At 31.2% G+C, this 19,273-nt stretch overlaps 1 protein-coding gene across 8 annotated transcripts in view; it reads right to left on the bottom strand.

Moving 5' to 3' along the window:
- Positions 1–12,050, bottom strand: part of LOC132757994 (RNA binding protein fox-1 homolog 2-like) — a 49,540-nt gene extending 37,490 nt beyond the window's left edge. For 3 of the 8 annotated variants that reach the window (XM_060749500.1, XM_060749493.1, XM_060749496.1), the window contains exon 1: positions 11,686–12,050. In XM_060749500.1, the coding sequence (XP_060605483.1) occupies positions 11,686–11,865 (180 nt within the window). In that variant the 5' untranslated portion in view covers positions 11,866–12,050. The remainder of the gene's footprint in view (positions 1–11,685) is intronic. The other 5 variants (XM_060749492.1, XM_060749495.1, XM_060749497.1 and 2 more) reach the window with 4 other exon arrangements.
- Positions 12,051–19,273: the final 7,223 nt, after the last annotated feature.

Raw genomic sequence — 19,273 nt, 5'->3', positions numbered from 1 at the left:
ATTGTAAAGCCACAAAATAATTGACAATGTGTAAAATTATTGGAGTTTATAATTGGACCTGCAGACATAGCTCATGATGATTTTTTTTATCATTTTATCCAGCAAGTCTCTTGAGGGAGGAAAAATCAATGCATAATAATTACTGTGCAAATCAATAAAACATGTTGAAATATTAGCATCATCATCAATGGATTTTATAAAGTAAACTGTTATGACATTTAGTGCAAAGTTTTCAGGTTTTCTTCTATTTATAGGCCATTACCTTTTTTAGATATATTGTTTAATCTCATGCTATAAGTGGACTTCGGGCAGCCAAAATCTTTATAAATATCAGTCTTGCTTTCAGATAGGGCCCATTAGCACTGCTATCCCAGAATTCTGTACTTTCAGGTTTCTACTATAATGGATATACCATAATATATTGACATTATAAACTGAGAAATTGATACAAGATAAGTTTATTATTTCCTATTTCAGGGTAAAGCCAGTATATACTAGAGTCAAGTCCATAAACTAGTGTATTATGATGATTTTTGATTAAAAAAAGTTAAAGAATCACATATCCATTTCAATACTGTATATCAGGTTATTTTCGTGCACAGCAAATTTCCATGATTTTGGCAGAAATCTAATTTTAGCCAAATCTATTTTTAGCAATTTTTTTATATATATTTAGGTTTGGATTTCATACTCAGAATTAAATTCAAAATCAATTTTTTGTCCAATACTTAGCCGTATTTGTGTAAATCATTTTGTACAGACAAAATGATAATTCTAGAAAAGCAAGGTGAGGGAATGACCTGAAATTTGTACATAAGTAATAAGTAATAAGTACATTGGTCCAGACCTACATAAATTGGTACACAAATCTTGGAAAAAATAGTACCAGTCAGGTCATGCCTGTAACCTCTTTGGAGTCCTAGTAACATGTTATTGTTCAGTATACCTAGATGTGAGCTATCTTAATTTTTTGGACAAACAGTTAAACACACAACAATACCTGTGTTCTCTCATTGTGTCATTAAATGTTTTTTATGTATTTTTAAAATATTTAATGCTTAATAACCTGGAAAATTGAATATTGGTATTTGATACATTTACATCTTGTTGTCAAAATGTGTAATATATTCTAAACTGGGTAGCAAATCTGAAGTTTTCCTAATTAATTTGAAGTGAAACTTTGTAATTATATTTTGTCACGATATTCAGTGGACGCGAATATAGAGAAAGTTAGATACTGACCTAAAAAAAACCTGAATTACTGTATATAGCTAAAAGTTGTTTGATGTTATTTTTAATCAAAGGTTTCCGTACTTTTTTTAAAATATCAAGTTATAATATACATGTACTGATCTCTAAAGTACCAAAGTACATGTACTCATCTAGGCTTTTAAGTCCCAGCAATGAAGGATTGAATTAAGGGGGTTTGGGACTTGGATCTAAGGTAGAAAATCTTAAAGACAAATTTCAAAACAACAGTAAACAGACATTTCATTATTTACATTAAAACATTTATAATTTATCTGCATATAAAACTGTCAGACTGCATGTTGTACACAAACATTGTCAAATGAATCACTGACTCAAATATTTATTACTTCATTAACAGAGTAAAATCAATTCAATGCAGAACCCAATGAGGGAGTTGAAAATATTCAATGCAGTTATAAAACTTGACTTCGATTTTTTTTGCTTGTTATACCCTTGATGAAGTTTTATGGCCTTTCTTTCATAAAATACAAAGAAAAAGCATTATATAAATAACCAATATAAGTTTACCTTTGCCCTCATTTAAAATTCATTATAATCACTTTACGAAGAACGATTCAAGTACATGTTAGTTAAAAGGCTTGGCATGCTTTTGTGGAATGACATTGACAGAAATAATTTAAAAGTGTATTTTTTATTTCTTTTTTGTTCCTAACTTCTTCTTTTGTGTGTTTAAAGTTTAGAGTTTCTGATTGAGTTACAGTAAATCAGCTTTATCATTGTAATCAAAGAACAGGGTTCTAGTGTTTCTAGATGCTGAATCTATACAAATTTGAAGTAGTATTAACTTTTACATTATTTGATTAGTCTGGTAAGTAATTTAGAGTCTGCATGGTCAGCCTGCAAGCCGGAATGACTTTATACTAATTTTAATTCTTTACCCCAGTCATTATTGCTGTGAGCCCGCAATGCATTGCACCAGGTTCAGAAAAAGCCAACATCTACAAAAGAATAACATGCTGAAAGACAACAGATTTTTTATAACTGCATGGTATGATGAACTCATATATTTGAGGCTTATTAACATAATGCTTACCTAAAAGAGCATGACAGATCAACTTCAAGCCTTATACTGAGGGCTAATTCAAGCAGATCTTTGTCTTTTAGGAGTCTGCAATTCAATTTTCAATTACATGTAAAAATAGATGTAGTAAACTTCCAAAGAAAAAAATATACATGTTTATTAATACATATATTTCTATATTATAACATTTTTTTTATAATTTCTTTAAATTTTTAGTCTTTTAACTGAAGAATTTCTGTTTTGGACCGAAAGTAAATAAATGTCTAAAATATTTGATACTGTGTGGAAAGATTGTGTGAGTAAAGAAATCTTAAGTGTCATTTTAATGTGTCAGGTTTTTTGTTACGAAATGACATGTTGGACTACTTTTTTCTTTCTTTCGCTCCCTATTTAGCTATGCGTGTTTTAAAAATGCAGTGACCTTCCTATGCCCTGTAGAGTGTGTCACATGTACACGACAATGGGTATCTATTTCTGGACCAAAATCAACATCGTTAGTAGTGTTGCGAATTGATTTGTAGCCGTGGTCCAAATGAAAATTATACTTGCCCGCAGGGGAGACACAGGATAATAATAAGAAAGCAAGCTTTGACATTAAATGAAAACATGATATTAATGTTGTTGATAAATACAAGCAAAAACATCATATCCATGACAACCAAGCATTTATAACAATTTGTTGATTAACTTTCTTTACATTAATACCATAAAAAGTGTCCTGCTTTTATGCACAAATAATATGTGCAAGCTTGACCTGCAGAAGAAATTGTTTTGTTAATGATGGATGAATAAATGATTAAGCTCTAATCTAATAAACACAAAAAACTGCAAGCTTTTTCAGTTTGGAAATTCTTTAAGTAAGTTTGACATAGGTAGCACAAGACGTCTTCCAAGGACAATCCAACTTTCATTTGGAATCTGCACTGATGTATGTAGAAACATGAAAATGATGTGAAGCTTTTAAAAAAAGACTCCCTATTATTTGCAAGTGATTACAGGAAAAGTCATCCATCTTTGCATCCTTAACCTTTAGCCTGCTTGTGACAACAAGCTCTACCCATCTGACCAGTGAAGACCATGATCAGCCTGCACATCTTTGCCATCTGATCATGGTGTACACAGTGTTCGCCTTTCAGTCAACTAGATGTCCAAGGGCAACATGTCTAGCCCGCTACCTGTGGGAGAAGTGAAATTGGGGACAAAATATGTTGTCTGTTCTTTTACAGAATCATTTATTAGGGGCTTTCGATTTTATTATGGTTATCACAGTTTGACAGTGTATCATGCACAAGACATTCCATAGTTCAACAAGAGCTGTCCGTAAGACAGCGCGCTCGACTTTTTTATTGCTTGCCAATAAAAAAAGTTTTTGCAGTAAAAGGCAATACAAGAATCTCTGTATTTTTAAAGTGAACAATGGCCAATGGATAGGAATGAATTTTTTTAGATTTTTTAAGTTTTTTAGTGCTTGCCTATAATACAAAACATTGACAGTTAAGGGCCATAATTCAAATAAAATCTTTGACAGAATTACCTTCTCCTGGACATGTTTGGGAATCATGATTGTAAACAAGTATTCCAACTTTCAAATTAATATCTCAAACAGTTCAGTCAAAAAGTGGACTGGTACTAAAAACTTAACCAAGATTCTAAGTCGATAAAAGGCCTTAATTTTTAAAACAAATCCTTGACAGAGTTACCTTCTCTTGCGTACAGATGGGGGTAATGATGTGAAATAGCATTAAAAGTTTCAAAGCAATATCTCAAAGGGTTAAGGCAATAAGTGGATTTTACCCATATTCAATGTATTTTCTAAGTCAAAAAGGGGCATAATTCTGTCAAAAACCTTGACAGAGTTATGTCCTCTTGTCTGTTGATGAAGGTCGTGATGGTAAACAAGTATGGTCAGTTTCAAAGCAATACCTCCAATGGTTTTGAAATAAAGTGAGGTGGTACAAAAAACTTAACCAAGCTCAATACACTTTCTAAGTCAAAAAAGGGCCATAATTCTGTCAAAAACCTTGACAGAGTTATGTACTCTTGTCTGTAGATGGAGGTTATGATGGTGAACAAGTATGGTAAGTTTCAAAGCCATACTTGTAATACTTCTGAAATAAAGTGGGGTGGTACGAAAAACTTAACCAAGGTGTGACGCCAACGCCGACGCCGGGGCGAGTAGGATAGCTCCCCTTTTCATAGAAAAGTCGAGCTAAAAATGTATTGAGACCATTTTTTGCATTTGACTTTAAATTATGACCTTGACCTATAGCCACACCGTTCTTGCACATGATGCATTGTCATATTATTGTGAATTTTTAATATGTGTTATTCATCTGCAATTCTGCCTACTTCTGACAGACTTACAACCCGGACAAGCATAATTAGAATGGACGGACACAGGTACATACATCATACCGCCATTGTGACAACCTCGTCGAGCTCTCCACAAGCCGCCTGGACAAAAATGATGAAAGGTATAGCATCACAATATGACCACAAAAACAAGAGCTACAAATCCAGTCCTTTAACCCTTTAATAGTGGCAGGTGGTAACTGTAATAATATAACAGCATTGATGTGCAAGCTCATCTGGGTCAATGGTCTGAATTGTTTGCCACTCAGTCAGTAATTATTTTGACATTTTCTCAACAACAAAAAAACATGAATGGTTTAACTTATGTATAGATTTCAAGATGGAAAAGTCCACTGTGTAAGATTTTAAGGTAATAAATAATTTTAACTGAAAAGTGTTTAATAGTGATGACTCAAGGAGATGTAGAGACACTCTAATGTATGTAAAGGCCCCAAGCCTAGGTTAGGCCAACTCTGGCAAGAGAGAACCATTTTTCATTTCACTACTTCAGGCCATGTGGTAATGTTCACATTAGTTCAAAGTGTTGATGTAAGGCTAACAATAATATTACTACCTTTGCATGTTAACTAGCCAAATATAGAAACAGTGAGACAGTTTTACAATTTTATAATTTGTTAATAAACATTAGGTTGTAAAATTATGATTATTATTTAATAAAAGGAACAATCAACGAAGGTCATAGCCCAAAAACATTAAACAATGTTTGCATAATAATGATAACTTGCTTGCTCTTTTTGTTGTATTTATTGTCAAGAGACACTTAAAGAAAGGAAAATGGAAAGCCCTAGTATAACCTAAATAAAATAGCTACCCCATCCTAAAAACATGGGTTTCACTTAAATACCACACATTCTTTAAACGGTAGATCATTGCTCCATCCATTTAAATTTGTAACTCAGCTACTGATATTTGATACCATCAGTTACCATAAAAACTCTCGATGGGTGAAATCTTTCATCTTGCCACCAGAAAATAAATGTCCTCAAACCAAAATATACACTTATAATGTTTTTGTTATGGACTCGTAAAATGTTTGAAACAGCCTTTACTTATTCTCTAACTGAAAGGTCACAGTCATATTCAATGGCCAGGTCATTGTTAACTTCTACGGTCAATTAAGATAGCCTTTAATTGAAAGTTTTCTTAATATTGATGATTTTGAGCATATCCACATAAAATCTAAAATAAGTTATAAGAGATCTTTATCAATATGTTTCAAAATCAGTAAACATGTTAAGTTAAAGCAGCATGCCTCAAATTGATGTTATTTTTCATAAAAATTTTGAAAAAAGTTTAAAAGTAAAATATTGTGAAGTGAAGTGAAATTTTTTTTATACATTGCCAATGGCATTTACAATCCATTTAAATTACCAAAAAAAGAGGTCAAAATATACAAAAATAGCCCCTAATGCAATATGGTGAAAAATCCTGCAAAATCAGTCATTAATAAAACATTTCTTAAAATCTTAGTACATTTTACTCAGGTTTGCTTTTCTTAAAATATTTTGGCTTATCTGATCGCATGCAGCTTTAATACAAAATAATAAAAAGAACAACTTTTGGAGATGTGCTTAAGTCACAAAAGCTGAAATGATGGATACTGTTGTTCCCAAGAACGTTTGTCATATTACAATAAAAAAATTGCTTAATGCTTATATTGCAAATTAATTATTTCAAATATTTTGTTTATGGTTACCTGTGTTTCTTTAATATCAGATTCTATAGACCCCTGGCAAACAGTCAAAAGACAGAATACTACCTTCAGTAGGAATTTCTTCAACTGTTGCAATTTTTCATGATGCCATGCTTTTCTATAAAGTTTGTGGGTAAAACAGGTATCAAATGTTACAAAAACTTTATAGCTACAGTAGCTAGACTAATGTAACAATAGCTTTACAATTGACAAGTTTAACATTATGTCAAATCTTATACCCCAATTTTAACCAAGGCTATGTATGTTTAATGGCCCGAGAAAATGGTTGCCTTTTATTATTTTGAAATATGACGGGACCGATTTGACAATGCTTGCATTTGTATAGATTAAAGACAATACATCACTGATACAGTTATAATCTATGTCTTTTATATGTCAGACTAATGTGATTATCGTTAAAGATGTATGTTATAAATGACTCAGTGTGGTATTTAAGAGGAACACGACAATATTTTGAAATTAAAATATTTTTCCATTAACCGGTATCAAGATATAACTGATCAGACATTGATGAAACAACCCAGCGGTACAATCAGAGTTATTATGCACCAAAGCTACAAATAGCATTTAAAATTTTTGAAAGTAAATTCAAGATAAACAAAGATAATGACTTTAAAGCCATCTTTTGTGACGGCAAACATCGGTCCAATATATAAAATCTGCCGTATTTAGACACAAAATACTGTACAAATGATGATTTTGGTGAGATGACATTGCTATCATATGTATGATCTTAATAAACCCATCAAAATTGCTTTATGAGATATAAATATTTATCAAAAAACACACATCATCTCAGCATACTGTAAAGCACCTTATAGTAAGTTACCATGTTAGCTTTTTTTATTTTGGAAAAAAAAAGTTCGGTTTACAAGTATGTGAGAGTTGTACAGTACATTTGCGTTACCAATGTATACTTTAATGGCTCCAGAATAATTTATTAACTTTCCGATCCGTCATAAACATGTGGACATAGAGGTTGCTACGAGCAAATATTTACTATATCAAACATCGAGGTTTATTAGTTATATTAAAACAACATTAAAATACACACAATTTAGGACTAGGACATTTCAGAAATATGTCATATAACGCTTCAAAATCAAAGTGTGTCAAATCTAAAATCAGGGAGTGACATTTAAGACTAAAATGATGTTCTTACTGATGCACATATTTGGCATTAACTAACAAATATCTTACTTTAAGAAGATATTAAAATAAATCAAGATTTAATAACTTATGTGAAAATGAAAGTTGCTAACCTTCTGTAAATACTAAAAAGAAAAATTCTTATCAGTTAAGGTGACACTGTCTCTATGATTTTACATAAAGAACTCGTAACTTGTTTTAGAACTTCAGGTCGAAAGAAAAGAAAAGAGAATATTCAAAATAAATATAATCAAGAGCTGATGGATTAGTTGACTAAATAAGACTTGAGATAAGGAGAGACAGAGCGACAGAAAGGAAAGTCAAACAAGTTGTAAAAGCCCATTTTATGAAAAATCCTGCGTCAAACTACAATAAGATTACACAAAGCCAAGTCAATATTATCAGTTTGTACAGATTTTAAGTTTCATTTAAATAGAAACAGATTTGAAAACAAGGTTTTTACAATCTCATTTTTATATATAACAAGATGATACTTAAGTGATTAGGCAAAATTTTGATAATATTATTTGTACTAATAGAATTTAAAATATTCTTTTCAGACCTTATTCTTTAAATATCTTTTTATAGCCTTTGTCTCTATAAATAGTAAAAACATTTGTCCGGTTTAGGTGAGATAATTAAGGATTCTTAAACACTAAACCAGGATTTTATTTATTTACACAGCAATCATCTATACAAAAAAACATCCTTTTAACCACTGTACTACTTCACAACAAATTATGTTGTTAATTTTAAGAAAAACTTGTCCAATTATTTTCAAAAACTCCTACACAAAGAACATTATTCAAAATGATATTAAAACAATAGCTGGGGGAAAAAGGGGCTCTCTCTTTGTTTAGTAAAATGAAATCTGTATTTTTTAAACAATTTATTATGGATTTGTTCTAATTTTGTCAGCATTGAAATGCTTGGTGTAATTAATTCTCAAACTATAGCTAATACACAATAACATAACAGTCGTACTAACATCAAAAGACCCAAGTCTAAAATAACGTTTTAGTATCAAATTATATAAATTACGGACTATTTTAACTATAAGGTAATAAAATAATGTACACAATGACCGATTAAGATCTCAAAATCATATCAAAGTATAGCAAACAATCGTAATTGATCGAGCAAGCAATCTTGTTGTAAGTACAATGGGTTATTAAAATCAACAATTCTTAACAAAGTCAAATATTTGAACGAGCCCACTAACAGCGTTTCTATTACCATATTCCATAGCAGTTCTGCTTCTAATGTGGCAGGCTTCGATTACATATCTCAGCATGTAAATAAACTTGTGTATACCAAGATTTTGTTCTTTTGACAGATGAAATAAAAAGGGTATCGCTTAACATCTATCGCCACTCTTATAATGAAAAGTTACAACAAAATAATTGTTCATTGTTATAAAGTTAAATGTAGTTTGAAAACAATTAAATTTTCCCAAACACAGAAAAGAATAGAAAGTTTGTTCGTGTTTATGAATAAATATACCTTTGCACGGAGACTTTCTTAAATTGTTTGACAAAGTTTATTGCTTTCTAAGCCATTGATATCTGAAGATTGAGTTTTTATTACATTTTGATACAGGGGCTTTCAACTGGACATGAAATATTCGTGTAATATGGGTAACTTTCTGGCATTTTAATTCATCAAGCTATAACATGTTGTTCAATTAAACAATTATTAGATTAGTTTGAACATTAAAACTCTGAGCCTGAATTATCATGTTTACAAGTCTTATGCTTAACAAGGTTTCATTGGTTTAAACAAGATCTTAACAGAAATGATAGATGGTATAAGATTTAGAATAACTTATACTTTTCCTATGACACAGTCTGGGTCTTGTAAAAACTCTTCAAAGAAAGAGCCAACTGAAATAGCCCATAGATTCTTGCCAGTGACATAGACCTTGAATGGAAGTCTTAACACTAATATAAACTCCTACTCTCACAGATTCTTCAATTTGCTGGCATGATGGAAAACTATTAAGTTTTGAACTCTCTATCATTTGTGGCTCCCCTATCAGTACATGCAAGCAGAGATGAATGGCATTTGCAGAAGATTTGAAGCCTGGTCAGCTTTGCTTCACCAAGGACACACTGATAGGTTATGATCCTAGCACTGTTTCTGTACATTGAGGGGAGATTCTAGAGGTCAAACTACTACAACATTGCATTAGGGGGTTTAAGCTACATGAATTCTACAAAACCAGCTGCCAATGTCCTCACTGAAGCCTAGGGGAGAAGCCTGACAGAGTAGGCTGGGACAATGAGGAAGGGTACTGTGTGTGAGCTTTTTGTACCTTAACAGGCAGATGGATCCTCATTAAACATAGAAGCAAGAATCATCATTATATTTCTTTACTTTGCAAAAACTGGTGCTTAATTTTTAAGACCATTTCTGCACTGACTGAAAATTGTTTTCAAACAAGAACTGTAAGCAAATACTGCACCAGGAATAACAATCTCTTTAATTTGTTTAAAATACAAGCCTGATTTATATTGATGAGTTCATTTTTTCATTTCTTTATACATAACTTGTTATTGAGATAGCAAAAGCATTTTTAGAAAATAAATGCTACCTAGATTAATCGAACAAAAAAAGTCTTGATTTTTTATCTTTATCCATTTAGACAAAGAACGAAGGGAAACCAGAGATCACTACCCTTTAGTGCCATTGAGACCTATTATTTGCAAACTAGAAGTGGCAAAAAACTACTCAATAGTAATATTACATGACAATAATGATGTTTAAACACCAACATAAAAAAGTGCATTTCAATGTTAAGAATTGTGTTTAATCTTGTTCCTATAAACCCTTCCTAGCCACCTTTCCATGTATTTTAGCGGAAAGCATGCTTTTGTTTTGCTGTACAGAAAATGAACGAAACAAGATCATGTTAACTTAAAATAAACATAACCTTAAAAAAATTTAGGTGTAGAAATGCCGCCTCTAACAAAGAAACTGAAATGATGCCCTAACTGAACAGAACACTTGATGCATAAATATGTCTGTATATTAATAGTGTTACAATAATCTTATAATCTTTTATTTAAGGCATAAATAAATATTAGACAGAAGCAGACCAAATTCATATATTTAAGAATACTTCTACAACTGTTTAATGTTCTGAACACCCCTATCTTTATTAGATAATTAAATTAATATATTGAAAAGTTACACAGTATGAACATAACTATGAATTATTAATAACTATAGGAACTAACCTTATTACAAGTATTGTCAAGTAACATCAATAATTACGATTTATACACAAAGCTCATCCAAACACTGCATTAATAAACAGAAAATGGTAGAAATGTTTGTAATTCAGTTGTCAGTGAACAAACTCTGTACCATTTTTCAAAGTGTAAATTACCCCTCTAGCTCAACATAAAACATTACCCAGTCAGGTTGACAGATGGTCATTTTCTACAGACTTTTATCATTCAGTGTAATCACGCCTTTTTACCGAGTGTGTCATTTAGCAAACATTAATGTTTGCTATATGAATATTGTTGTCCTTATAAACATTGATGAAACCAGACAGTTAAATAACAAAGACAAATTAAATTCTTAAATCTCTTTATAAGATGAGCAATGCCTATCAAAATTGTGTTGATTTTTACTTTTATATTTGAGATGACACCTTAAACATTTATAAATATTGTATATTACAATTGTTAAAAGAGGTCTCAACAGATCTTTGTCAATGATTCTTCCCAGGAATCATTTCATAATGTAGATGTTCTCCCTTTTTTTCTCCCAAACCTTTCGCAATGCTAGACTTAGTCTACACGATGAAATATTGGGCTATTTTTTTTGCAATATCTTCCCTTAGAGGTGAGATTCTATTACTGGGTAGATCTACTGCCATAAGTCAGTAAACACAATATGGAACCATTTTACAGCAGTATTGAGACATATATAACCAGTACAGTATCATTTGACATCTCAAATATTTCAACACAAATTAAGTGCAATTACCTTTTATATTTGGATATTACAGAATTTTAGCATTTTGAACCAATAATGTCACACACTCAAACACAACCATTTTACAGTAAAACAGGTGAACAATAAACTGTCACTATACTGAAGATCTACTTTCAGTTTATCACTGTTTATGGTAAAAAAAATATACCTCGTTTTCTTTGTTAGCTTCCGTGGAAGATTCTGTAACATCATTTTTTACTGCTAAAACCTTCATCTCTGAAATATTGTCCGCTTGTACCATCTTTTGTGGGTAAGATTGAACACCGATTACTTGAAAAGTTCCCATTCCTAAACCGTTAGAAATAACAGTCATTCCATTGACATGCATTTTAATTTTAAAGAAAAACTGTGAAAATTTGTGTGAATCACAAATTGTTGTTTATGTCAATCATTTAAACATGGCATATACAAAATGTCAATTTATATGAAAAACAAATTTGTCATCCGAAAATCTATTTACTTCACCTATGTTTAGTTCTACCCGAAATTTGTGTTGTCGATTTTCTAGTGCTGTTGACTTTTTACACGCGCTAATACCCGGATGAAAATCAATGATCCAATGAACTTCCCACAGGTGCGTTACGGTTGACTTGAGCGCAACTATTTACCGTAGTCTGTACGTGATTAAATATAAATGTTGTTCAGTACGAAAATAACATAACAAATATATACAAACTACGATATAATGATTTAAATCACGCATGAATCGTTTTCTGTTGTTGTTTTTTTTTGTTTTTTGTTTTTTTTTTTTCCACTTCATCGGCCTACATAGGCTGATATCAATGAAGCACTTTTGCATATGGGCCTTAGTAAGTTACATAGGAAAGTTGGATATTAGTTTCACTGTACATGGTTGAATTCTCCATCTAACTCTCTTTGTTTGTTTTTTATATTCAACAAAGACTACACATACCCATATCTTGAGTTAAATCAACACACAATAATATATTACACAACAATATTCTTTACCTCCAAAATGCCTTTTCCTCCAATTGACTTGTAGATTAGCTAAGTACTGGCCAGAAAAGTGAGCTATTGGCCAGTTTTCAACTATACTCCAAAATTTCATAAATTGATAAAATATGAATGGTCATGTGTGAAAATGGACAAAACCGGAGATAAGATCAAGCTGTGACCTTTTCAACAATGCCAATGTCGTTCAGATTAACAAAAGTTATTGATGTGTCATCTATGTATAAATTTATTTCCCCCACATGAGGCATTTATAAAATTGCAAGGCAAATCTATATGTAAATTATCTTATGTAATGTATACAATTATTAAACATTGTAACCCCCCCCCCCCCCCCCGGAACATTTGCACCTTTCCAATGATATACTAATTCCCCCTTTGATCATTAGTTCAAGCCTTTATTGGGTCACAATAAATTATCATGGGCTGTAAATTTTTTTATTGAAATGGTTTCAAGTTAGGTCTAAAGTTAGTTTTATGTCCTAGGACTTAGGCTACACTTTAGACTTCTATGAAACGCAGCCATTTTCCTAAAAGACACCAGTACTGATTAGTTCCAAAAACCAGTCTCAAAAGTGATTGATAAAAGTTATTTTGCAAGCCTCTTAGTTTATACAAATTTATTTTAGTTTGCTTGTATTAGGGCTATAAGCTTATTGAAACACTCTCAAATCAACCAGTACTAAGCAATGAATGTAAAGTTTCTTGCTCAAGCCTCTTGTTTCACAATCAAGCTAAAGACAGTAATTTTGTATGTTTTAAACTATCTAAACTGTATTTAAAATAGGAGATTAAATAATCTTTTTTTACTCTTTCCTTGTATTTAAATATATTGAACACCTCGTTTTGAGTACCTGCACAAAGATTTATGAATTAAACTGACATTCTGCGAAATATATTCAGGCCTTGGTGTGAAACTGTTGTAACTCATATAAAGTTAATTTAAAAAGAAGATATAAACCAGACACAATAAACACTGGTCAAGAAGAATATCAACTTATTAATTCTTACATAAATTAATAGGGCCATTTAAGCACTATCATGGAGTATGGGTTTTTCATTTTTCTTTGTACTTTGCTTGCTATTGAATTGACAATAAACATTTTTTTCTATTTTCATACCAATTTCATGTTTTTGATTGTAGTGATAGTGATTATAATAGTATCATTAAATCAAGCAAATATTTTAACAAAGCTTAATCAATGACTTATAATATGGCTTACATTTTTCAATCATTTTAAAGTAAGTGTTTGTTGCATTGCTAGTTATTTGTTAATAGAATACAAAATGTTTTAACCACCTTCCACTGCATTTTTTTCATATTAAAATGTCATTTTGTATACACTAATCTCTTTAAAATGCCAAATAAAGGAAAAATGTCAGCCAGCTGGCCATGACAACAGGCTATATATCAATGACATTTGTATACAATATACTCAAACAATTGTTTCTTTCTTATTTCTCATAACAATTGTTTATTTCCAGCTCTACTGCTCAGTAATAAAGTTTGTTTGTATGGGTATACTTTTTGCATCTCTTAAAGGCACATTACGCCCAAGAAATTATCTTCAGAAGAAATGGCAATAATGTGTTTTATACTGTGTATTACAAAAAAGTTATATATTTGTATTATATGTTATTTATTTACATTATATTTGTTAGTTTTTGTTCTGAATTACTTAACTGACTGATGATATTAAATGATGAAGTAAATAATTAGTTAGGGTTTGTCCACATTTATGGAGGAAATCCTTCATTACCTTGTGACAAAAAATATGGATATAACAATAGTATAAATGTACTCATTTTGTTGTAAATGTATTTGATTGATGTTCAAAAAAAAGCAAAAGTAAACTGAAGAGGTCACTATATGGTCATCATATACCTTTTTTTCAGTCATAAAATAGACAAACATTTAGCTAGTTAACCACAGTAATGACATTTGTTTGGATTAGTTGGACAGGTATATGTACGACCTTGTTGATTTTTAAAGCTTAGAATGCTTACCAAGGTAATGATTTGTTTATACCACCAGTACTGGGCTTGGCCAGTCTGTATTTCTTTATAGTTTAAATAAACGTTATTTGTTAGCTTATTAAGTATTGATTTCCCTAGCTTAAACTTACAATGGAACAAGACTATTTTACAGAACTAGTGTGCTGTAAGGGATGTCTCAAGTCAATGTGAAGGTGCAAACCAATTAATCTTAAAAACCTTCTAGAAAACAAAAAGATTAGTCTTTGCCAGGCCAGCCTGCATGAATACCAGGTTCTATACTGTCAGCTAATAAACTGTAAATATTCCTAAAATATTCATCATGATAGCCCGAAATTGTTAAAGGAAATTTCCTGAAATGGAAGGTGGACAAATCCATTTTAATGGTTAACTCACCTTTTCTGATGTTTGATTATTTGCCCTTCAGCCACATATGAAAGAGTGCAGACCTTGGGTATGTCTTTTGGTTTATACTTTTAAATACTAGAAATTATAAAGGTAACAGAAGGTGAGAAACATAAAATCACTAAAAATGCCCAAAATGGCAAAATTGAAAATGTTGAATCACTGACATTCTGTAAGCTAGCCAGATAACTTTCTCACACGAAAGAATCCAAAGTCTCAGACAGGATTCGAACCCACTGCAGTGAGAGGCAAGTGGTTTGAAGACAACAACCTTAACCACTCAGCCACAGGCACACTGAGCAATGATGAACTTTATACAAAAAGGATAAACATAATGTTGATTACTATTGTGCTCTAGATAAACAGCTGTATATTCAACATAAAAGTAAAAGGTAGGCAATTAACAATGTGTTACAAAATTTGTAATGCAGTTAGGTTGCTGGTAGATGAATGTTAACATTAGGCTGATGTACAAACCTTCTTAATGTTGTTAATAAAAACATTACAATCTGAATAATTCTTGTCTAGACCACATTCAATTAATGTCTACATTTCTTTTTACATTATATAAAAAAAGAGTTTAAAAGGTCTAGCTTTTATTCTTCTGTTGATGAATAGTGCTCTGCTCTCTAATGGTTTTCTGCAATTTGAATAAAGGACAATATCAGATAATATTTGCAGGGTGTTGCATCTGAAAAAAGGTGTTGTGATGGATAACAGTTTCATGCAATTCCTTTCAAGTTATTTCTTCCATTTTGGTCATTTAATTCATCACTGTTAATTTTATAGATGCATAAATCAGTTGATTAAAGCCAAAAGAAATATTACCACAGTAACATCAGGGAGTGGTCGCAACCAGAATCTCTTTTGCCTCTTTAATAGTACATCATTTCAACCATTAGAAGACATTGAACTATTTACCTTATAATTAAATGGCAAGAAGAAAGAGTTCGCTCTTTAACTATCTAATTTTGCGCTTTAATGTTTCAATTAGAGACACACCTAAATAGTTATTGTTCAGGCAGTTTTCCATTTTGTTTATAAATCATTTTCACAAAAGCAAGAAGTAACTTTAAAGGCAGAGGTGTTTTTTTTTGTTTTTTTTTGTGCTTTAATGACAAATTGCTTCAGATATCCTTTTTACTAGTAGGGCTGCTGTTTCAACCATTGTCAGTGTATATTTTGTACCAGCATCTATTTTTTACTGGTAAGTACTAGATTTCTTACTTCAGTGAGGCATGCACAAATTGGCGGGCATAATATTAATAATAAATATGTTTGTCTACATGTACCTGTAAGCAAAAAATGTCATCAGAATCTTGAATTAATCAATTATTAACCATGGTTGTCCAAGTCACAAATGCGTTGAAGCAAGCATGAAGTAGAAACAGTAAATTATCATTGACACAATTTTACACCTCCACACGCCATCAACTTAAAGAACCATACAATATCGTCAATAATTAATTTGCTTTTTCTGTCATAGATTCTCTATACACATGCAAGTGTCTGGGGTATCAGGTTAAGTTATTGATTTATCCATCACTTGTAAATGATGAGGTATTAAACCAAGCATTAATTTCCAATCCATTGTTTTGTAGATCATATAGAGTTAATTGACCACTCTCTTTGTTCTAGCCAAAGTTACCTAGCAATATCAATTCATTAAATACAAATCATAATTTGTTTCAGTATATATCATATACTGACACAAATGAAAATTGGAAGCATAAAACAAGTAGGTGATATTTTTTTGTCTATCATATACTAGATATTTGGATCATCCCTAGTATCTGCTATGATTCTTAAATGATCTGTTTGTAGAACTGTAAATAAACAATAATTAATATTTAAGAGGGGACTGGCCTACAGTAAGTTTCTGTCTCCCTCATCTATGTTAGATTAATTTTAGTAAAAGCTTAGGGACAACAGAGATGTAGATAACATGTTATCTATGTCTCTGGGGACAATAAACTCTTTCTAAACAGAAACTATCCAGGTTGCTTACAAAAGAGTGGTGATTCCACCCTGACCATCCCGCTCATGACCAAAATGCATAAAGGCTTAACACAGGTCACCACTTATAAAAGACAACACTTATAAAAGTTGCAGAATGACCTAAACCAATACACTGTGACAGAAAATCAAAGCAAACAAATATAAAACTATTAATAAGACCAAAAATTATGTGTTACTTAAAAAATCAACTTTCGTTACAAGAAATTTTGTTATCCTTCCTTTTTATGATTAATATTTAATAATTCATTTCATAACACTAGTAGTTTAATCAGTAAATTGCAAATTCACTGATTAATTTAATATAATGCTATTAAAATTCTTCGATTTCTCATTCAAATTCCATGCTTACTGCATACAAGAATGACAGATTATGATAGATTACCAAAGAAAATCTCATTTTGTCTAGCAAGACAGTCCTAATAATGCATTTCACACATCAACAGCTTCAGAACAACGATCACTTGGAACAAAAAGAAAGATCATTCAGAATCACCCGAGTGTGGCACATGGCATTTTTTTCTTTTTTTTTCTTTGACAATTAAGTTTAATAAACATTTTTTTATTTAAGGTATTTCATTTTTCATCAGGTTTATATTATAATATGATATGCTGGTTACTTGTCATAAACATAAAGATATTGCTAAGAAAGAAGCACAGGTAAGATTGAATGATAGCTGTTTCATTTCTCAGAAACAAATGACATTAGTAATGTGTTAAATGGTATGTACGAAGAACAAACAACTTATAATAAAGATCTTACACCCGGTGCCAGTACAGACCAGAATATCATTCTGCCAAGTTTCTGCTTAACAGTTACCTGAGAGCTAGATATTCCTGTCTGTAACAAGTGGGTGTTACATCTTTTTCTTGCATATTTATCAGAATACGGAAAGAAATTATGAATATGAAAATTAATATAAACTACATTAAATATAAACTAAATCAATGCATTAAAGAAGTATGCCATCATGTAAAAAGTAAAGGCTGGCTTCCAATGCATTAATACAGTCAAAAGTAAAAAACTTTGTTACAAGCAACTTCCCCCCCCCCCCCCCCCAAAAAAAAAAAAAAACCAAAAAAAAAACAATCAAACAACAAAAAACCCAACCCTTTATTGATTGAAGTTGTGAAATAAGTCACACCGTGGCTCCAATGTATTCAGGAAAAACATGGAAGATTTACTTTTAAAAATTCTAATACATGTATTTAACCATGATTCCAAATATAACTCTGATAACAGCTAGACAAGACAAAATCAATATATACCTTATACATTAAGAGACATTAAACATTATGAGAGGAAACAATTAAGAAGTTGTCACAATTTTATAATTTATGAATAATAAATTTACCATTGAAAACCTTATCAGTAGACAACACTTTTACCTGAAGTTGGCATAGAGCTGATAAAGACACTGCTGAATGAACAAGTTGGGAGTTTACAATAATTTGACACATTGATGTCCATTACTGGTGGAGAAAAGGTATTTTTGGTATTGTTTTAAGTCACAACAAGAATGTATATATAGGTCATATGATGAGTTTCCTCGCCATTGTAATTGAGGAATATCTCAGGTGCCCTCCATTCTTTATTTTCAGATACTGGCAGTTTGCATGTAGTACCACTGACCTAAAATATTAAGCTAGCTGGATAGCTGCCTCACATGAAACAGTCAAAAATCTCTGGCAAGATTCGAGCCTATTGACATTCTGAAGTATTCTACCAAGTCTTTTAATTTACTGTTAGTGAGTCATCTTTTATAATAATAATTATGGACAAAATATCATTAAAATCAAACATTGTTGAAAGGCATTATTGTTTTCTATATACCGGTAGATAAGATTTTACACCTTGATAAACAGCCTGTCACTTTATGTATACAAGCTGTGGCTATAGAATTATAATAGCATAAACATGTTTTAGCACTAAATATTGAGAAAAAAAGTTGACATGATTTCTATATATGCAGTCTACAATTCAGATTTTGTTTCTCACATTTAATTTGGTATGTCTGACCTTGAAAATAAGGACTCAAGTCTGGATTGCAAAATACATTATGATGTATAATGGTTTTTAAATAAGCATAAAACCTGGTCAGAATAAAATTCCTAAGATGCCTCAATTTTGTCAAATGTGGAGCTCATCAGTAAAACAATAGGTAACAAGATTTGAAGAATGGACAGCAATTTTTAATAATACAATTTACAAGTTCATAACATAAGAATCTACATTATAAACTTTAATGCAGTCAAGTAAAAGCTACCAGTACCATTTTAAGAATGATCTGTAGTTTAACTGGACAGTGGGTTTAACCAACAACCTCCTATATACAAGGCAGATGCTC

The sequence above is a fragment of the Ruditapes philippinarum genome, unplaced genomic scaffold (genome assembly GCF_026571515.1).
Source record: "Ruditapes philippinarum isolate M1 unplaced genomic scaffold, ASM2657151v2 ctg2473_1_1_1_1, whole genome shotgun sequence".
NCBI lineage: Eukaryota > Metazoa > Mollusca > Bivalvia > Venerida > Veneridae > Ruditapes > Ruditapes philippinarum.
The sequence above is the reverse complement of the archived record's forward strand: the minus strand, read 5'-3'. Positions and strand labels throughout refer to the sequence as shown.